General features: G+C 35.1%; 1 protein-coding gene across 1 annotated transcript in view; it reads left to right on the plus strand.

Annotated features, from left to right (window-relative positions):
- Positions 1–23,330, plus strand: part of TRDN (triadin) — a 236,943-nt gene that overhangs the window by 203,556 nt on the left and 10,057 nt on the right. The window contains 8 exon segments of the mRNA XM_042796218.1: positions 4,318–4,362; positions 6,410–6,427; positions 8,146–8,193; positions 9,065–9,085; positions 13,108–13,134; positions 14,221–14,256; positions 14,454–14,498; positions 15,415–15,462. Of these exon segments, the coding sequence (XP_042652152.1) occupies positions 4,318–4,362; positions 6,410–6,427; positions 8,146–8,193; positions 9,065–9,085; positions 13,108–13,134; positions 14,221–14,256; positions 14,454–14,498; positions 15,415–15,462 (288 nt within the window).

The raw sequence follows: 23,330 nt of genomic DNA on the forward strand, positions 1-23,330 counted from the left end.
GCTTTTATAATATGATATTCTACTTGTAAGTTAAGTATTTTTATAGACATTTTGAAGTTTCCTGCAAGTCTTGAGTAGCCAATTTAGTGAAGTTGCATTGCTGAGTTTGAGTCAACAGAGGAAAAAAGCAATGTTTCTCACTACAGCCTTTTTTTTTTTTTTTTTTTTCCCTCATTGATCACTTTTTGTGTATTAACAGTTAGCAGAGTGCTTCAGCCAGCAGGTGAGTGCAGGTAGGTTCAGCCAAGGCAGGAATATCCTAGCAAGGAAGCCACCCTACCCAGTTCTGCATATCCTGGGAGGGGTCAGTGGTGTGCCAAACAGGGGACTGTCCAGGCAGGTGGCACAACCACTCACCTTTCCTGCAAAATTTAATCAGTCCTGTTGCACAGTCAGCTTGATCTCATCCACACAATGTCATAAAAATAAATTTCCTTGGTGAGGCATTTGCAAACATAAGAACACCATGTCACAATCGAATACATTGGACTGATTAGAAGCTTGCTCTAGTATAGTACAGTATTTTCCAGACGAAAGACCTTGGAATTTAAATGCTTGAAAGGAAAAAAAAATAAATAAAAAAGGGGGAAAAAATGGCTTGCTAAATTTCCTTTAGCATAAAAGATCTCTTCTCAGATGATTAATGGTTGCTTTGGAGAGCAGTGGCTGTTTTGAGTTTCAGTTGATGACTGGAAGTATTAATCTACAAGCACTGGTGGTAGCAGTGCTTCTGCCTGCTGTGTGCCAATGAGTGCTCTTGAGTTATCAGACTGAATTATAAAAGCCTCGTTCTGTATAAAGCAGTGACCTCCTTTTTCACCTTGATTCCAAGCAACTTCAAACTATTATTCCTATACCTCACGTCATCAGACTCAGAAGCATCACATGACTGAGAAACTAGAAAATTTCAGAAAATATATTGATCCTGTAGGGAAATGTTTAAATTGAAGAGTGTTTTGTGTATGTGTGTGAGAGGAAGTACAGCAACAGAATTCATTCCTGATGTAATTCTTCTGAAACTGCCTGCAATACACAGAGAGATGTTTACAGCTTTATATTTTTCCTTTTAAATTAGATACATCAGGGGAAAAAATTAATATTAATGCTTGTAATGCTGCAAAACTAGAGCTCTGCAGAGGAAAGACATTTTCTCCAATGAAAGATTTCAGAATGTTAAACTCTGAGCTTATTCAAAATTAGAACAGAATCTGAATTTTTCTGAACCATTCACAAAAAAATATTTGGACTTTTTGTGGCTTTATGAGGACATAATTTTTTATTTTTTTTCCTGAACTCCTTATTGTATAGTAAACAACAAGTTTGGGAAAAAATGGAAATATTACTTCTGTTCTTGCCAAAATAGTATGTATTATCCTCATCAGATTTTTTATCGCTGCTTTTCTTCATGTTGGATCTTGTGAACAGAAATTATTTTGTGAACCTTCCTGATGTTTTGAAGTGTGTTCCCTCGTAGAGAGTGTTCTCCTTAAATTTTGATAATTTATTCCTTGTAGTTTTCCTTCTGGTTACAATCAGTGGCTAGAAAAATCAGAGAAGAAGCCATAGTCACCTCCTGGAGATCTTCCACATCAGGGTGTTCTCCAGTGGAATCAACAGATCAGTATTTTCTGTGTGGTTAGGTTGCAGAACAAGTAGATGAATGAATACCAAAGAATTACTGTATTTATTCCCAGATGAATGCAAGTCGACAGGCCTGTCCAAGACACTTTGTTTTCAAGAATTAATTCATTGTGAAAAGAAATCCCTCCCATACTTTTAAATGGATCAAACATGTCATCCACTCACAGACTTGTTTGATCAACTCTTAGAGTTACAGAGCAAATACTGCTGTAAATTCTCACCAGAATTAGAAAAATTTTTAAAAAAATCTTATTTAGTGTTCAAAAGAGCAGCATTAATATCTAAAGAAAGAGAAGATCCAAACCTTTTGAGCTTTACTTGTCATTAATCCAGTGGATGGTACAAGACCTATGTTTAAAGTCAGCATGCTGAGGCTTTTTGTGTATTGCTACATAGAAAACTTAATACCCCAACCTAAATTAGTGAAATGCAATGTTAAATGCTAAAGTTTATCTAAGAGCAGAAAGGGGATACTTTATCTCAACAAGTTGCACCTTCAAGCCGCTAGTTGTTCTATAAAAACATTTCTAGCATCACAGACAGCCATGAAATTGAGATGAGATTTTTTAATTCACTACTTTCATAAGGAGCTGACAATAACAATAGCTGAGTAAGGGGGGAAAAAAGCCCTAAACTTAATAAAAGTGAAAATAAATTAAATCGCCACCTACCAGATGACAACTAAAAAGCATAATAATGCAGGGCTATATTTTATTTCCAAAGGATAGAAAAGATCAGTAACCATGGAGCTTAATCCCTCCCCGTATTTTCCCCATCAGTACTGATTTTCTTCCAGAAACAAACAAAAAAACCACAGAATAAACAAACAAAACCCAAATCATGATTGCTGTACGTTTCATGTCCATACTTGCACTGTAGCTTTGCTGGATGCTGCTGTGTTACGGATGAGAAAAGAACTATGCAGCAATGAGGCTGCTTCTCCATCTATTGACAGATGATAGATATCTTTTTAGGCATCTTTGGTAAGTATACACCTCTGGGAATTTCAGAGAATCAAGTTAAAAAGAAATCATCACAAAGAAGATAAACCTGCTCTCTGCCCTCAAGAGAAAAAAAAAAAATCCTCTGGAAGATACATGCTAAATTCAAAGGAAATGTCATGTATATTGAGACCACACAACAGTCTGCTCTTCTAAATACTGTACTATCTACATATTTAGTCAGAGTGCAGATTAGGATTAAGCATCCAAACTTGGACATTTGGGTTCCAGACAGCCCCCCAAAAAGAGCAGCAGTTCTTGAGGTTGATTGTTTGAGGGTACATAGGTACAGTGATGGCTAAACCAGGAATCTGATACTTCACAGATGGTTCTGGACAGCCACCCCCCTCCCAGTACCTCCCTCCATCATCTCATTTAAGAACCAGTTTGACCACCAGGCTGGAAATAATGCTCATATTCAGGAGCCAAGCAGCTTTGTGCATGCACAGACTACCTGGTAGGTTTTCTAGCAAACTAGTACTCGTCTGAGTTGAATGGCTTCAGGGGACTCTGCCAGACCTGACCTCTTCCCAGACACTGTCAGTTTCAACCTGATGCCTTACAGAAGTCTTGGGGAAAAGAAAGGGGTCAGAGGCATGTGGCTGTAAACTTCTATCAATGAGAGGAAGGGGAAATACATTCTGAATGTGTCTTAAACACGTTTAAAAAGAAAAGTAGTGATGTATGTGAATGTTGTAAGGTAGGGGTTAGGAGAGATGTTTGAATTAATGTATGGGAAAAGAAAGAAAATGGATGTAGGGCTATGAAAGAATCCAGAAGGGTGAAGATCAAGTCAATCAAACTGGGCAGAGCAGAGATCTGAAAATAAAAATCCCAATTCCCACCTGACAGGACCATTGGACAGTTATGACAAACCTCACCTGATTAGAAAGTGTAGTCCTACTTGTGCCTCTGTCTGAAGCTTCATCCAGCAGCCTACTCAGAGGAGAGCCAGCTCAGGTCTGGTGGCTGATGTCAACATGGGTCCGTGTCATCTGAGAACTGTGCAGAGGAAAGCCACGGGCAGCTCAAGAGCCTGTGAACTTGGGCAGCTTCTCTCATGAGATTAGCAGAAACTCAGGGCTTCTCTAAGGTTTTGTGACTGATATCCAGCTGGGTCTAGGTAAGCTTGTCCAGTAGCAGGTGGTATGAACCAGCATTCAGTCTGGCACTGTCCCATGTGGATGTGCTTCTGCGAGTTAACATGTGCTCAGGGGTCTCAGTACCTTTCTCATCTTCAGAGCGTAGGCACACGTGAATATGTCCACGCATATTTGCGGTTAGGCAGTATCTAAGCAGAAGTTCTCAGCATTGTATAATACCAAACTGTTGAACTGAGACACTTAGAAAGGTGATGTTCACAGTTATAATTGTTGTATTAATAGAATACAGTTTCCACCTGAGTACCCGCCTGAAAGACACTACCAGGTATGTGGCTGTGTTCTGGTGGCTGAGACATTAGGCCCAGTAATTTATTTTTTCCATGGAGTATGATCTCACCTCAGAGTCAAAACTCATAATGCATACATGCTGTTTTACAGTACTAGAATGAGATAGTGATGCTAAAGACATCTATTTATTTTGTGATTGTGAACCATATGTATATTATCATGTATAGAAATATTCTTCCAGTTCAGTGTCAATTTCTAATTTTAATGCTGCTTTCACAATACAGAGGAGAAAATTAAACAGCAAAAGACAACTCCCACTGAGAAGTCAGGTAGGAACAAGTCATTCTCTCCTGATTTATGGGGGGGTGGGGGAGAGGGGGTGTTAGACACTATTCAGTATTCATCTAATATAGTACCTTTGAATCGCAATCATTTTTTTACAGTATGTTGAAATATGTGACTGATAACACTTTCTTAGAGCAAATCCAGCAGAATGACAACTGCAGATACCATTCTAAGAACAGTCTTTCCGATGACGAAGCCAGGTCAAGACATTTCAGCTTTTGTGCTGCTTGTTCCAGCCTCTCTGCCAGAGCTGGGATAATGTAATGGGGTGTAGCTGTAAATCAGATCTCTGAAATGATCTCAAATATCCTTGTAAGGCATTGCTGTTTGTTTTTTTCCAACCTCAGATCTTTCAGGCGACTGAATTTACAGAGACCAGTGCCCAAGTAGGGAGTAATGCAGGAGGATGAATTACCAGTTGGGTTAGGAACTTACATGGGTCTTAAACTGGCTTTCTTGTGGGGAAAATGTTTTTGGAACTAATCTCTAAGATTTGGGGTCTTTTCTATGATTTAGACCTTGTAGGTTTTGTAATAGTAATGCTGACAGGAAAAAATCCAATAATATTGACTGTTACAGAAGCCCTGAAGAGTCACCTAAGGAATTAGAGCATTCTCATCATCATTCACAGTCAGCACAAAGTTGTTTTGAAAGATTTTTCTAGATATCAACCTCTTGATTTCTACTGGGGGTAACTTTGATCCAAACATGAAATGAAAGATTGACAAATCGGGGACAATGATGCCAGTGATGGATTTTCATTTGATATGATGATGATGATGATTAATATTTTCAATAAAATAAAATGCTGGTTTGTTTTAAGCTGAATGATGCTGGTTACTACCTCATGTCTATTCTTATTTCGCATGTCTTTTCTTCCCTGCAGTAGCAGACTAGATGTTTTACAACATAGTATGGTTCTGTATTTAATTGAACTTTTATATAATTTGTGGGTTTATATTTCTTTCTGCAAGAACTCTTATGATAATCTATCGTTTTACTATAAATCAATGTTTTACAGCTCTCTATCCATTTATCCAATAAAAATACTTGTTTGGTAGTTTTTATCTGATCATAAACTGCTGTAGCTTGTTCAAAACCATATAAATTATGTTTCTGTTAATAGAATTGGAGAAATTATTGCAAAATACTTCAATATATTTCTAACCTGAATGTTTAATGAGTTAATTACTGATATTCACACAAGTCTGGAGAAGGAAGAAATGACATCTTTGAATTTACAGGATTTTCACACCTAAATTCACAATTTTGTTTTTAGAGTCAGCTAAGTTTCACTTTTAGTCTGTGATCAAAATCAGAAGGCTCAAACTGTGGTTTAGCAGTGGTTGGAGCAAAACTGCCAGAAATATCGTGACTTGACTACTTTTTGTAAGATCTGTTAGAGTCATGTGCTTGCCAAGTCTTTTTCCTGTTTGTTGGAACGAAACTGAAAATGCAGTATTTCAGGTTGGCCGACTTAACATAAGCCACTACAGAAATAACTTGTAAGTTTTCAGATCAATACCTTTTGAGCTTGAAACAGGCAACTTCAAACAGTGGGTAAGTCTTCTTATCTTTCTTTAACAAACCTTTTATGATTATATGAATTAGCCTCTGGAGATGACTAGCGCTCTCCTCACTAAAAGCATAGACCGATGTGTTCCTGGTGTTGCAAATAAGTTGAATCCCACACAAAGTTTCCAATCATCTGTTAACTGGTCTGGAGCTACTTCTGATTTACACTGTTACACAGTGAGAAATATTCCTGGAATACATAAATGTGTTACCATGCTAAATGACAGGTTACTGCATTTCAGCAGGAGTTTATAGATAGTGGGAGTTGCAAAGGTCTAAACCTGCATTTTAGGGGTCTGGATGTTGTGCATCTTTACATGAGTGGGGAAACTAAAAACAAGTGATAACTGACTTCCATAAAAATATTTAAATGTAAAAAAGAAAAGAAAAAAAATGTAGAATCTCTTTTCTTTTTCTATCTAAATATTTCAATTTACTTTCTTTTGTCTTCTGTAGTCCAGGCAAAGACATCAAGTACGTGGTACTTACCTTGATCTGAAAAATTCTTGTAAAATAGCTGGATATGTGTGGCTTTTTTGATTTTAACACATGGAAACTCTCCCTTAGCAGCTTCTACTTTTGCTTAAAATTATAGTGTCTTTATCACCATGCCTTCCATTACTTTAATTTAACATACTGTCTTGTCACTGCTATTTAAAAGCCTATTTGACATAACCAATGCCTTCATTGCAGGAATCAACTCATTCTATGCTTCCCATACCACAAGTATCAACAAAAAAATACATACAGGAGTGACAAGTTTTTTTAAAAATCATTGGTAACAAAAATTAGTTGGGTTGAGTAAATATTGCTGAATTAAAAAAAAAAAAATAAAGACATCATCTTATTTTCTTCCTAATCATATAATATTTTAGTATATCTACATCTAGAATTTTTCTCAGTCAAAAAAAACTGAAGAAAGAGTCCATAAATTAACTTACCATTCAACCTGTTGGCTAGCTTTCTATATCTTTTTCATACATTCAACATGCAAGATAAACTGCAAAAGTAAAAAAAAATATTAAGTCCCCAAATACTGCCACACTCAGAAAAAGTCCAGATATGGGAAAAATATCACACCTCACTGCCATAAGTTTTAACTCATATCTCATAAAACTATTTCCCATTTGAAATTCCCTATCATGTCTTCATATCTTCACCTGAAATCACAGTTGCTAGGAGCTCATTTATTCATCTAAGTAGCAGAAGGGCTGACGCATATTGCCCTTTTTTCAGGGGCTACTTACAGTTTCAACATTTTCCACTTTACAGACTACCTTTGTGTCCTTGTTGTTCAAAAAAGTAACTGATGCACATTTTTTTTAGCTGTGTGAATCATCACCTGGAAACAAGGCCAGCATAGGTGTCCATTGGTTCCTCAGCTCTAAAATGTATTGTGGCCCCTATTTGCATGCATATGCAGGCAAACGCATAGCTGCTGCTATGCTATGAGATTTGTGATGTGAGGTTTTTTAAATTCCTTTTAAGCTGGTGTAATTTCTGTATAAATGTTGTAGAGCTAGACCTTGGTTTTGAAACAAAGCTTCTTCAACTTTTCCATTTCCAGCAACCTAACATAAATTCTCATTTTTTCTGGTAACAATTGTGAAATAAAAAGGAGAGCAGAGAGAAAAAAAAAAAAAAAAAAAAAAAGAACAAAAAGATGCATTGCCTACCAAACAGTGCTAGTTCTCTAATTTTCCACAGTTAGATATAATTTATTTTTATGGAATAGGATGTGTTTGAGACTTGGGGAATTTCAGCTCAAGTATGTCTGAATCAACAACATACAGGTCAAGTGAATGGTTGCTGAGTTGCTCCGTACTCTCTTTTCCCATAACAAAAATGGAGAGCAGATATAAATTACATTTCAGAAATTAGGAGGAGACCCTATTAGCAGACTTATTCCTTAAGATACTTGCATGACTCTAATTAATAATAGCTATATGTGTGGAGCTAAGTGCAATACTACTAAACAGTTATTTTATGGAAGATCCCTCAGTGGTTAATCTGTTAGTAACTATTCATGTGCCTTTTCTGCAAAATAACAGCATGAAGCAAGAGCAAATGGATGTTTATTCCTGAAAAAGTTATATGCAATCTTTCTTAGTTTAAAAAAAAATAAATAAATACATACAAAATGTAACTTAGAAACATTATGGCAATTTTTTTATCATGTTTCTTTTATCTAGAGCATGAAGCAGTCAGACATGAAAAAAATGCTCCACCTACAAAACCAGGTAAGTACTGCTGCATTTTATACCTTCATTACTTTTGAAATTGTTATTTAAAGAAATTGCAAAATACAATTGCATATGACAAATGTCAAAATCATGGCCCTGTGATCTGTTTTGTTGTATAGAATGGCCTTGACATGTGATACAATAGCTAAGATAGCACACTATGTATTTCCAATGCCAGTTGTCATTTTCTGAAGATATATATATATCAAAGGTTAAATTTCTGCTTCTGTGATTCCATCAATGTCAAAGAAGTTATGCCAGCAAAGGATTTGAGCCGTTTTCTGAAAGTGTTTGTTTTAAATTGCTTAATTTTACTAATTATTTGTGGGTATTTGCCATTTATTTGAACGTCACAGTCTTCGTGCATGAGTCAATTTCTCAGAACCAGCAATAGTTTAATTTTCATCCATAGCAGGTATTATGCAATATGCTATCCAGATCATGACCTGCCACTATCCATCATCCGTGATAAATGTCTCTCCATGTCATAGCTCCTATGCAGCCTCACTTGTACAAGATAGAGCAAAATTACTGCAGGTGTAGGAAGCAGCATTGTTCAGTTTCACTCTGAAGCAACCACTATGGGTTCACAAAATGTCTTCTTCATGATTCTCTGTGAAAGGAAAAAAAATGGAAAATTAAAATTCTTATTGCTTACATTCTTCACCCTTAACTCTAGCACAATTATCATGTGTAGATGAGAACATCCCTGCTATTATTATCTATCATTAAATTGTCATTAATTACTGTGAGATTACTAAGAATTACTGTTTGATAAATAGAACAAATAAAGCCATTCTCCACTATAAGAGTATTATGCTGCACCTGACAGTTCTGACCATTTTTCTTTCCTCTTTTTATTTCTCAGTCAAATTGAAAAACACTGCAAGTATGTGTCACGTCTTGTTTCCTACAAAATATAATCCTTCCTTTCAGCTGCATGTTGTGCCAATTTGCATTTTTGCAATTTTGTCATGTTAGATAATGTTATTTCTTGCTTATACTACAGAAAGTCTTGTACTTCATCTGCTTATTAAGAGCTGAACACATCAAAACTAAGTACATTTATAATTTAATATTGTGACACTGCAAAATTCAGACTCTGTTCGCATTTTTTATTTTTTATAGAAGTAAATTGTGCTAGTAGCATAATTGATGCTCTGGTGATTTTAGATGAGTGTAGACACATGATTTATCTTTATGCAAACATGCTGTTTGTTAAAAATAACAAAATGGCATGTAGTATAACTGAATTAGACAATATTTTCATTACTTCTTTTACCATTTGGAAATTACTTATTTCATTAATTCACTAAGCATGTTCTTGGCCTTGTTTCAATACACCTTTCTTTTTCCTACTTTAATAAAAAACTAAATTAAATTAAAGAAGAGAAAGGAATATTTCCCTTTTAGATGAGTTTTAAGGAGGATTCAAGGAGAATTTCTTGCATAACAATGACTTCCACTGAAGTCATTGGATAAAGTCCTTGTTAAGGTCAGTAAGACTTCTAAATAGATGAAGACTTGGATCTATGCTTATTGTAGCAAGTCATTACATATTACATACTACAAATCATGATCGGACAACAATCAGAAGGACATTGTTTACACTGCATGCTTTGAATTATGAAAAAGTTGAAGTACAGACGTTCATATATGAATTAGTTGTAATCTCTTTAGCACAGCATCTCTGTTTCCTTTTTTGTACTGTGCCTGGCACATCAAGACCAAACCCTGTGTTATTCTGATGCAAAGTAATTTACAAAGAGCATCCAAAATCAAGGCCAAGTCCCATGAGACACAGACCTCTTCCTGCTCCAGGTCAGAAGCTGACAAGACAATGCAAACCGATTCCATTAAGCTTCCTAAATTAATCACCTATGTTAGGTACTTGAAGTTAAAGAAGATGAATACCCACTCTTAAACACCCGTCATAAAACACAGTGCTATTCTGAACCCCAGCTCCAGAGGTAAAGGGTGAACATGAACGATGTGAAATATGCCAACACTGAAGGATCTCCTGCAATCCTGAATTGGAGTGTTCAGTTTTCAAGTGATCATTGCAAAATTATTTCTTCCTCTGAAGCAATTGGTGGGTTTATTTCCATTTTTTTCCAGTATTTTACATAAATTTTCCTCTATTTGACTCGGTTATTCATATTTATTCAGTCTTGTATTCACTGAATCTGTTCACTGACGTTTTATGTCTTCTGCTCTGATTTATCGGAGAGAATGCTACCTCTGCCATTCTATCTCTACTATATCTCTACTATTAGAGACCCATCAGAGATTTAAGTGACTAATTCCTCATGCTTTAAGAAGTATGGATCACTGTCTACAATGATTTTGTTTTGTTTTGTTTTTTTTATGAAAAGCTATATTACCCTAGCATATTGTGAATATAAGAAACAGACAAGATATTTTCCCCTGACCTTTGCAGAGGGATGTTTGTACCACATTCTTGAGCTTATATCCTGCTGCTTGAAATTATTATAAAGGTTAACAGTGCCTTTAGAAAAAGAAAAAGACAAACAAAACCCCAGTAACAAACATACCTATGATATGATCATATAGAGAAGTAATTCTGTTTATCTGTTTTGAGCTAACCACCCTTGAATAGCCCTAGTTCAAGATTTTAAGCACCTGAGCTATCTATTTTAAGTTATCTTTTTTCTATTAAAATAAGAATACTTATCTGGATCACTTAGCTTTCTTTATTTGTAGACCTCTAAATGTCTTTGTTTCATATATTTCTCAGCCAGGTGTACAGTATACTTGTCATAACATGAACATAGATGTCATGTAATTCCGTATGAGATGTAGGCATGGGCACAAAATACTCACTGATTTTGGAGTTCAGGTCTAGTAGGAATGTAAAATAAATCCATACATTTATCCTGGGCTGAATTTATTCACACATTGTAACCCGTGCAGTCTTATTGTAAAAGAGGTTTAAATCAGTATAGATCGTATCATTAAGTGAATGACAGGTTATAAACAGATATACAAGATTGAGTTTGAAAAGTCCCAAATTAACAACAAATACATTTTTACAGTAGCCCACTATGTGAATTACCATACAATTATAAATGCAATTAGTAAACTATCTTATTTTTCACTATTTCTGTTTTAGCATGCAGGAGGGTCTTTGACATCAATTGATTCTATATTAAATTTGAATGTGTAATGAAGCTCAGAATTTGCTCCCTGTCTACTGAATAATGGCTCTCCAATTGTGAGAGGTCACCTTGAACAGGGGACAAAACTGGTGGCATATCTTAGTCATGCAAGAGGTAATACCAAACTACATTTTGCAATCAAGATAAAGAACATTTAGGCTGACATTTTAAGAAAAAACTAAGCATGGTCTAAAGTCTATTCCCATTTGTTTCTATAATGAATCTCCCATGTCAGGTGTAAAGTGTTCCCCAAAGCCCTCAAAGTGGAGGTTTGCTGACACATTGAGAGGAGAAAATGGCCCTTAGATTACATACACCAGAGGGTCAAACTAACTACCCTTAAGGTCAACAGTCTTACAGTACCGCACTATCTAAGGGAATCAGTCATTCATCCTAAATTAGGATATATGCATATAACTGGGCCAGTCCAGATCCTTCAGTCAGACAACCCCTCAGTTAAGGAGTGAGATCTTGCACCCCTTTCCCAGATTTAGTGCCTCAGACAAATATATTTTCTTTTTTTTTAATTTCTGAAAATGATAAGAGGTATTAATCCATGGATCACAGTGTAGTAATGTATCAGCTTTCAGCAACTATGAGCATGATCATAAGCAGAAATGTAATTTTAAAGACATAAGCATGTTAGCATTAAACTGGCCTTCGCTGAATGCCTGTGATGCTTAAATATTGAGCACTGACATTTATGAACAAAAACCTGAGTGAAAGTTTTCTGGAATGTCTTAGTGAAAATCATGTTTCATTGTTTAGTCTTCCTGTTGAAAAAACATTGACTGAAACTTTTTCACCTTGGTATGAGCTGTAGAACCTCATGTTCATCTGAAGTCAAAACTCAGCATGAAGAAAATACAGAGATAATTCAATCAAAGGAGGCCCTGAAATGTTTTATGAACATATTCCTTTTTTATCCAGCTTTAGGTTCAAGGAATAAAGGTTTTGCTTGATTAGAGAGGTTACTCTCTTTCCTTAAAATTGTGTTCTAAAAAAAAATCTGGGACTAATGAAGTAGTTATGGATAAAAAAAATTTCAATTTCAAATCACAATTTAATTAATTCCTTTGACTTAAAAAAAGTACTGATGGTTTACACCAGGGAATTTCTGTCCCACTGAATTGATCGATTTTCATTAATTATTGTAGGTAATATAATAACACAGGAATGTATGCTTCTTTTGTGCTAGGTGCTGTGCAAAATGTAGCCAAAATTTTTCCAGCTCTCTAGAGCTTTTACTCTTAAAAGGCAAGGCAAACTGATAATGCAGGAGAAACAATTATACAGGGGTGAGTGCCAGCTTTTCAAGGTCAGTGTCAGTCTTTGGTTGAGATGTGTGGATGATAAGAGATGTAACAATTAAACTGAATACATTTCTTGTAAAATTGCATAGTCAGCTATAACCTTGAATGCACATTTTAAAGTAACTCTATTTAAATACTTGCGGACTGGAAAGCTTTCATTGGCACAGTGCTTGCATTTGCAGGAACCATTGCATGCTGGATTATAGTACTTCAAAGAGTGAGAATCTTAGCTTTCAGTATGAAATTCCATGTACCCGCCCATTGTTAAGGCATACTTATTTGCAAATTAATATCCTGCAGAAAAGTTGCAGATGAAAGACATCTATTTAAATGGTTACTTGCCTTGAAAAAACATGGTACTGAACCTCATAGTCTTTTCCTTCTCCCCTTTCTCCTCATTTCTGGTCATTTTTCTGAAGAGCCAACAGGTGAACTCCCAACAGCAGGTAAATACTAATTTCCTATGGTATATCTTATCAAAATAATTAATAAACATCAGTGTTGGTTTATACATGTTGCTCATCAATAATGAACAACGTTAATGTAAACCAGCATTGGTAAACTGACAGAATCACAGCTATGTGGCTCTCTACCAAAGAACATCAGATTATGTTATTTCCACTGTTCATCTTCTGCAGCATGTTTTGGTGAGATAGACACAGGTGATCAGCACTGAACAAGCTAGTGTTAATCAGATAATACATGCACCAGAAGACTTTCAACAAAGCGTTATTACAACTGTTCGGATGACGGGAAGTGAAAATTAACAATTCCAAGGCTGCCTGCCAGTTTTCTTCTGTAGTCAACAGGGAATACTGAAATGGGCTCAAACTCCTGAAGCAATACACCTTACTTAATTTCAGTCCGCCTTGTTGAATGGAGTCACAGACCAAACGCCTGTGTTAGCAGGCTGGTGAAAAGGTTGCCGAAAAGAAAAAAAAAAAAAAGAAAAAACCAACCAAACAAAAAAGCCCCACATGTTCTAAGTGAATGTAAAATGAGAGAAAAATAAACCAAATAAAATAAATCAGAATCTACTTCTGAAGGACTTCAGAATGGTCATATCTGGTGGTTCTAAAGGTCCATTGAGCTCCATATCCTGGGGTTCTTTAATCGTTTATTTGCTTCAGACAATTGAGATTGCTCCAGGAAAGAGGGTAAGAAGCAGGCTCTAGGAAGCAGAATCCTTCCCTGATGCATTTTGGCCACCAATAATTAGGGAATTCTAGAAATTGTTAGGTAATTACAGAATTCTAGTGCCTAAATCCTTTATCAGGAGTTTCCAAAATACTCTGCAACCAGCATTATTCAAACAATATCCAACAACTGTTCAGAAAGCCCAGAACTGCCACTAAGGGTAGCAGCCACTGTGGTAATATTAGATACATTGTACACATGCCATGAGATACATTTACCACAGATTTTATTCCAGGGAAATTACTATCGAGATCAGCTTTGTTAAATATACTTACTAAGAGTCCCATATTTCTGATGCGTGTCAGTTAATGATGTTTCCTTGCAAATCTTTCTAGCCACGAAAAAAACAAAGACAAGTAAGGAAAAAGAAGGTAAGAATTTACTCTCCATGTGCATATATATGTAGAAGGTCACAACAAAAATAGTATCAGAATACAATTTTACATGTATTGCTATTTAAAACTACCCCTGTCTTAATTGTTGAAGAACTTTACTTGAAAACTCTAGGTAATAATCTATTCAGCAGTCAATTTACCAACCTTGAACTGTGCTACTCTTTCCTTGCTAGAAAAAACAATTGCGAAGAAACATCTGAAGGATGAAAAAACCAAAGGTAATAAAGGGATGAAAATCTCTGCAAACAGCAACGAAAATGCAAACATCGGGGTTTTTTCATGACATTGGAAACAGGAGCTTTGCTGGTCTTTCTAAACACGTGCAATTAAGGCAAAATGATGAAACTGTGCATAAATCCCCGGCAATTGAGTGCCTGAAGGCTGCTTCGCATGTGAGCGCCCCGGGTTCCGTGGGCGCAGGCAGTGTGGCTGCAGCAGCGCCAGCCTGCAGCCTCCTCGCCCGGCGCAGCGCCCGCAGGCTCCTCCAGCACCCTGCTCACGCACCGGCGCGCTTAACAGCCCCACCGCTGCCACTATGCGCCCCGGTGAGGTAGGGCAAAATTCGTCTCCATAGCGTGTGTGATGCTTTAGATCACCAGCTTCCTCCTGTGGAATAGCAACATCGATAACAAGAAGCGCTTTGTGCACGTAAGATAGACGTCACGGTCACCTATATTCTCACTAACCTGCTGTACACAGCACTGCCTTGATTGTTTCCCTGTAGGAATATCCAGATAGAGAAATGTTTTCTGCTATACCTCTGAAGATAATTACTAGCAATAAGTTACACTCATTTATTAAGTTAGTAGTCTAACATATAACTGTCGCCTCTACATTGCTTAAAGACAGTGACTTGCATATAAACATTGTATATTGAAGACCTGGAACCTCAAAGGGTAACAGTTGTACTGGTGTAAGTTTACTAATCTAATATCTAGAAGTTTTATTCTACGGTTTTACTAGACATAAAATATTTAAATAATTTACTAGGAAAGTCATGCTTAAAAAAAAAATATCCAATTTACAGAGATTCTTATCTGTAAGTTGATTCCAATAAACTAGCATGTTTCTTATTGAAATTTATTTTTGCCTGAAACTGAAGATTAATTTATCACCTATGTTTTTTTTCTTTAGGAGTCCCACCACTTAAAGAAGCTCCACGACATCACAACCTGACATCAGGTACATGATTTTCCTTTATTGTAAAGGAGATTCCTTTTCCTTTCGAGAATTTTCTTCTTTTTTTTTCCCCCAATTTTTGCTTGTGGGTTGTTTGTTTGTTTGTTTCTTTCTTTTAATGGAGATCAGACTTGCAATCTTTTCACATCTCTCATTCAAGTCTAGGGGACAAGATGTGAGGCAAGCCAGGTAAATCAAATCAGTAAATATTGTTCCTGTGGAGACAAATTTGCTCAAATGGTATTGCTTTACCACCTTCCTAAAATTATATTTAGCTAATAGTTTAGTTATAAACCAAGTATCCTGTTATTAATTTGACAGTGCATTATTTAAAATAAACATATGCCCTCATAGAAAGATCTGTTCCATAACAAAACCACATAAGAAGAATCATGCTCACTTTCTTTCCTCTCATATTAAGAAATATTGTCTCCCATCACAGTGTGCCCTCTGCCCCAACCACCCTATAAAAAAGGTGAATAAAGGTAGGGCATTTTAGGAGGAAATCTCGCTGCATTGTGTTAATGGTTGGCTCCATGTTTTTCCTCCTTTACAGTAAAAAGAAAAATATGTTCCAGATTCTTGACTAGTATAAATTAATCCCTTTGACGTCAATTGAAATGCATTGATTCATGTCAGATAAGAATCAAAGTCTTTAATCTCACCTGTGAGGTGTATCTGGTTTATACAGAAAATAGGAACTAAATATTAGTATGGATGCTCTCAATGCAACTTTGTTGTCTTAAACTACTGAGGAAAGAATTTCACTGCTAATAATCCAGACTGTTTTGGTGTATACAAGTTTTTTACCTCTTTTACCTCAAGTAGAATGCTTTAGAGTCCTATATACATGATATAAAACATGTAATAAATGTGTAGCTTTATGTATCTGTGTATTTATAAATATCTATTTATCCATATGTATAAACTTAAAATATTTGAATAATAATAAAAAATGGTAGCTAAGTATAAAACATGTATAGAACAATCTGTCATCAATGAAAAGAAATTATAAATGAAATGCTAAGATCAAGCAACTAAATGTTAGTATGTGTATTTGTATGAAAATATTTGCACACATGGATCATAAGAATTTGTTGTTTAAGGGCAACTACATAAAAAATGGCATAGCTTTTTTTTCATCTTTTTTTTTTCTTAGTCAAAAATACAGAGTTATACAGTCAGATATAGACTTTAATTTTTTTAAGGATTCCGTTGTTAAACGATAGATACAGAGGTAGAAACTATGTTAGCAGAAAAATATTACTATTTTAATAGTATAGAATTCATATAGACCAAGTAGTGTTAATCGTAATAAATAACCACTATGTTAAAACAATGATTTTTCCAGGGGAGAAAAGAACTATCTTATGGTACAAAATTCCTAATTCAATGTAAAACAGGAATATACTAAAACTTGTCTGCCAGCAGTCTTTCTTCTGCACATCATGCTCCTGCAAAGTTTACAGCATTCAAAAACTGTTACTGTGGCTTTCATTTACAGTAATTGTTATGATGGGTTAATTTAATTGTACATTATTATTACACAGTTATTCTTGACTGGATATTTCCCAGATCATAAGCAGTTCTGTGAAAACAAGTCTTCATAACTGACTTTGCAAATAGAACTTACTATGGAAATATTTTCAAGCTGTTCTTTATCCACTGAAAAGAATAAGTTAGTGTTCAGACAATGGATGAAATGTTTCCAGAAGAACATCAGAGTGATTTCTCTTTATGAATGTTGTTCTTTGGTATTTGCTCAAATTGAGAATTTAAAAGTCCTAGGTCATGTACACTTGAGTTGGAACTTGATAGTTTTTGTCTATTCTGTTTGCAGATGAAACCAGTGTATTTTTCTCAGTGTGCTAAATATTAATAATTTTTGCTGATAAATGGAAGTAGAAAAGGATTTACACATTCTGAGCTAATCTAGAAATTTAAGTAGTAAATCTTCTTTCAGCCGTCAAAAGCTGAATAGATTCACATGTTCTTAGATTTTGATGAGAGTTCTTCAACCTTTCCCTGATATTAAAAAGCAATCAGATAAAGAATAACAAACAAGTTTAAAAGCTGTATATATCTTCAATTTTAGAATGCTACACATTTAAACAGAATTTTAAGCAGTACTGTACCTTTCGTAAGAAATGGTAATATGTGCAGTAGACAGTATATTTCATTCCCCTGTAGAGCTGCAAGGAATTACTTAGAATTCTTTCCCCTTCTTTCTCCTGTCCTAAATGTCAAAATTGACACCTATACAAAGATTGAAACTTACCCACACACACAAAAAAAAAAGAATTCCTAGAAATCCATTTTTTTACCTTCTATATTATAATAAATATATTTTCAAGCACATAGAAGCAGATTTTTCAATTCTTGGAGTAAAATTTGAGGCTTATATAAATTCACCTCTATGGTGAAGACTATCTACCATGCCCTTTATATGAACAGCTTTATAATTTTATCAAAGTCCTAGTTTGTTTCAAGGCTTTTACCAAGGTATGAAAATCTAAACTAATCAAAAGTTCATTATGTTTATTACAATTATGTTGTAGCTGTCCTCATGGCTGAAACAGGAAACAACATGCATTTTTCATACAGTCAGTTGGAGAGGTTGATATTTTTACTCTGCTGTTATCTAAGCCTACACATGTGCAAATGTGGCAGAAACAAAGAGAAACCGTAATGGAAGAGCATGAAAAGCGAGAAATAGTGAGATTAATACTAATCCTGTATAAATTTCTTTTTTAAATTAGAGAAATTATTGTGGATTATTTTCAAGGTCAAGAGAAATCAAACTAGTCATGCTAACTTCCATGTAAATAGATGTGTCATTAAATAGACTTACATAATTCACGCATCTGCCCTCATATTTTATTAGAGGTTTAAAACTTTTTTGGACATCAGAAATTCTATAATTACTGTCTAGTCAAAGTTGTACCTTTAGGAAAACTAAAATTATCATTAAGCAGAGTTGGAACACAGTTTATGTGAGCATATTATGCTAGCATTTTTATTAAAAAAAAAAAAGCTTTTCTCAGCTAGATTTTTCCTCTGCTTCTGCAGTGATAAAGAGGAACACAGTTTCCCAAATGTTTTCTAGCATAAATAGGAATCATTTCATCATATTATCAGCAAAAGATATGCAATGGCACACCACATGAAAACCTCAGCAACTCCAGTATATGAATTCATTACATGTGTATTAGCATGTGGTGGTTGGTTTATTATTGTAAGGTTGTTTTATTGCTTTGCCCTTTCTGTCTTCCTGTAATTATTTTCCAATGCAAAGATTTCCAAATTTAGCAAAAGGAGAAAGTTTTATTTAATATGTGATTTGATATGAGAGCTGTTTGAGAGACCATCAAGGATGTTTCCTCAATGCTAAGGGAAAATAAACCTGCCAGCAGTGCAATGTGTAAGATTTTTTCCATGGGTCGTTATTTTGAAAGAGAATGAGATCAGATTCCTTTATTTTTCCCTTGATTCTGCAACATATAAAAACTTTGGAGGAAAATATGACCTTTTTCATTATTCTGAAGTTGCAGTATTTGTCTATTTAATTAAGCACAAAGATATTGGTACTGTTCTATAAAATAGAAGCATTGAACTACTTTGAAAATAATGCACAATATTCAAAAGTGAAGGCAAGAACTTCATCACTGCAGGACAAGTATCTCTTGTCTATAGATGGGTGATGAACTGCAGATACTATATTTTTTATTCTCCTTGCCACCTAGACAGTCTGTGTATATCACATGCATGATGGTACTGGTATTCTGCCAGCAGTTTCTTCCAGAACTTGAGCTACATAAACTCATACTCCCAAAGCTGACCATCTGAATGCAACTAGATCAAAAAAGCTGAACCAAAATGTTGAGGAGAAAAGATGTGATGTCCCTTCTCAAAATAGAAAGATAGATCAAGGAAGGGATAGATCAAGTTAAATGTAACTGCCATGTCTCTGAAAGTAATAATGAAAACAGTAACAGCATCCTTGAAATAATTCGTATTAAAAATTCATAATTTTTTTCTCACCAGAAGTCAGCAATAAATCAGTAATGTTAATGTTGTGTTTTCTGGACATAAACAAGTGTGCCATTGACTGGAAAATAATAGAAGGACCTGGCAGTCTGAGAAGTGTCAAAATTTTTTGTGTAAGATCTGTGCTCATTCATTTACAAGACCTGTGTCTATGCAGGATATTCTTATCCAGTAAGATTTTCCAGGGTCCTCATCGCTCTGCAGTACAAGTACTCAGCGCAAGAGCAGGATGAACTGCGTACTAAGGCTGCTTGCAGGAGACCCTGTGTAGAATAGCCTCCATTCTGTGGAGACACATGAATGTCTCAACATTTCTCATTCATTAGAATTGTGAGGACCAAGGCTGCATACGCAGTCTTTCCAACAACTTGGTGTTAGCCATTCCACTATTCTGAAGTTGACTTTTAAAAAATTACTTGAAGACTAAATCTCGACAGGCTTGTCTAGACAAAGAAGTGGAGGAATACTGTGTATTAACAAGAGTAGTATATTTAAAGAGCTCAGTTAGAAAGTACTAAATGCTTGAGTGGTCACTTATTAAGAACTAAGCTAACCTTGATTCAATTTAGTTTAACCTATTTCAAAATAGATGAAAATTTCACTGATGTTGCTTTAATTCTGCATGAGTGCCCACAAAACAATTTTGTATGGCCTAGTTAATCCACTTTTGAAGTTAACTTGAATTAATCTTCCTGTTTGTTCCTACATAGAAAAGTCATATAAGAGGGAAATATCAGTCACATAGTAGTAGCTAGGTAAAATGAATGCTTTATGATCTGGTCTGAAACTGGTTAAATGTCAGTGGAAAATTTCTGGATTGCAATAAGTTTTGAAAATCAAAATCTGTAAATACACACTACAAATAAGAAAAATACATCAGATTTTATATTAATTATAAGTTTATAGATAGCCTCTCAGCATAGTGACATTGTAATCTGAATTATGAATTACAAACATTCTATTTAAATACCCAAAGGGTAAGTTATATCTTTTGTAACAAATAAATTAATGGAGAGAATCTAGAAGCACTTTGGGTTCCTGCTGTGTCTTCTACAGGAGATCTATCCCTGGCTCTAAACTAATCTCCTTTTTTATCTTTGGTTATATTTGGTAATAAGAGATAAATCCTGAAGATTAAAGAGCAGAGGGAGTACTTTCTAATCAATAGTGAAAACCACTGTTAAAAATATAAAGCCATACCCAAAACATTATTTTAGAAGATTTTAATGTCCCAAAGAGCCTGTCAAAGAGGTTCCATAAAGCTTAAGGTTTCTACATCCATAAGGCACCTTCCCCTGCAGCACAGAATTTTTTGGCCCCTACATCCCTGTTTTTGAAACAGGGAAAGCTGCTGACCTAGTGCTCAGTTCCTACAAAAACTTAATTAGGCTCCACAAACTCAATTAACAATTCCTGTCTGCCAGACATGCTTTGAGTACAACTAACCCATCAACATCAGGCCCTCGACAAAATGCAGCTGTAATTACTTTGCGTTGAAAATGGTGTTGATGGTGATATTCTTTCTGTACCTGTGCAGTCATTGTGTACTCTCCAAGGGATTTAGCTGACACTCTTTCAGAGCTCTCTTAACCTGGAGAGACTCAACTTTATATCTTCCCCTTCCCAGGAGGGCACTAGGGCTACTGAGTTACAGAATAATTATGGACGGAACACCAGCTGCCTGTTCCTCTTGAATTTATACAATTCCAGATCCATTAATACACGAGTAATTGGTACTGGAGGTTAATAGACAACATTTATCTATTTGATATAAAGGTCTGTTCCTGCTTCAAAAACCTCTTAATGTATAATACTTCAAAATGTTTACTGGGTAAAATTTATAAATAATTCTGGACTAATTCTTATACTATCGGGCACATCTAGTAGTGTATGCATATGTACAGCACTAAGTTTAATATCTAGAGAGCTTGGTAGTCTGTAATGGAGGCATATTTCCTGTTGTCATTGGAGAGCTGGTTTGTGAACATGACTTCAAATGTAGGTGTTGTCATTCAATCTAAATGTTTTTCAAGGTGTCTGAAGTCTGCTCTATATCTTGGTCTACAAATATTATTAGACCTCTCCCATTACACATGATAATGTGCCATCTCAGATTATAATGATTGTTTACATCAAAATGGAACAAGCAAAATTCTACCAGGGAATATAATAAGGGAAAACTCAGAGTCCAGACTGAGATCCCAGAACTAAAGAAAGATCTTTTCTAAAAAAATTAGTTGGAGGATGAGGAAAAGTTGACAATGAAAAAAGCAGTTGAAAGTTGAGGCTTTTTACAATTAGTCCATAAATTGATTACTTCTTATGTTAAGCCTCAAAATTATTTGCCTAGAGAATTATTAGACAAACACCTATATTTTCTATAAATTTAGGGATAAATTGGACTAACTAAACAACATACAAAAGTCACAGTCTGTGAAAAAAAAAAAAAAACTATGAAAAAATATCTTATTTAGAATGCTGGTTTAAATCCAGTAATGAGAATCTGATTTGTCTAAGTTTGCAAAATGAATCCAATTAGTAATATTATTTATGCCTGTTGGACAAAGATTTAATTCTCTTCCTCTTAACTGGGTCAAAACCTTTTGCTAAAATTAAACTAAGCAGATCCAAGCATTTATAAATATATATATAATTTGTGCCAAGTGAAATTAAAATATACATATATATATCTCAGTATAAATCTCTGAATTATTTTGCCACAAATGAAATATCAACATCTAGTATCTTAATGCTTTTCATTGTTAAGTTGGTTTTGCCTTTTATTTTGACTGCTATGTCTTCTTCAATAACACCGCAAGAGAAGTACATATTATGTATTTCTATGTCATATCTTGTGGAAGCAAAGTTCTGTACAAAATGTAATTGTTCAAAATTTTTCTGAGTCAGAGATTATTTATCTTTGTTTTAGATAAATGGCCATTTGTTCAAATGCCTCTAGAACTTTAGGAAAGTAATTCCTCTAATGTATGTTCCTTCTCTTCGAGTGGGGACATTGTTTAGAGGACAGAGCAACTATCTTACTTTTTTATCAACATAGTTTTTGTTTTAAGCATTTATCATCTGTAAAACAGGCATCTTGATGTTGGAGTGAGTTCATGTTTCCAGGTTATCATGAGTGTAATCAAGTCCAGTGGACAAATCATAATTATGCGATGCAATTCTTAGTGAGACCAGAACTGACAACAAATGTCGTGAAATATTTTAAAGAAACCAGCCTGTTGAGCTTCTACAGTTTCTTGCTGTTTTGCCTTGTTCTTAGAACTGTGCAAATTCAGGGTGAGGAAGACATTCTAATTTAGCTTCATCTTTCATTGAAAGTAGCACACAGGCACTAATCCAATCCTCCTAATCATAAGCACTTAAATAAGAGCATATTTGCACAAGTTCCATGGTCAATGAGAGGGTCAATTTCTCCAATGGGTTGCTCATCCCTTTGAAATCTAAATTGCCTCCTAGCATCATGTCATGTGGCTAGAAGCTAAATCCAGTGTCTGATGTAAAGCAAGACAAATTTAGACCTATCAGGGTTTGTCAGTAGCCTAGATCAAGCACTCTGTCTTTCCTGATTTTTTATTGTCATAAAGAAGTGCTGCTGATCCCAGCAGAAAAGTTCTCACTAAGATAAATGTGTGCGCATAATGTTACACACTTCCAAAAAAAAAAACCCTTTGTTTAATAAAGATTACAGTTAAAATAATTAAAATGAAGAAAACTCTTGTTTCGTTCAGACTCCAGTTTCATTTTCATTAGTTGCTTAATTGTCTTATCATTTGTCTCTAATAACTGTTTTTGTTCCCACTGAT

Source organism: Tyto alba, unplaced genomic scaffold (assembly GCF_018691265.1).
Source record: "Tyto alba isolate M040663 unplaced genomic scaffold, T.alba_DEE_v4.0 Super-Scaffold_22, whole genome shotgun sequence".
NCBI lineage: Eukaryota > Metazoa > Chordata > Aves > Strigiformes > Tytonidae > Tyto > Tyto alba.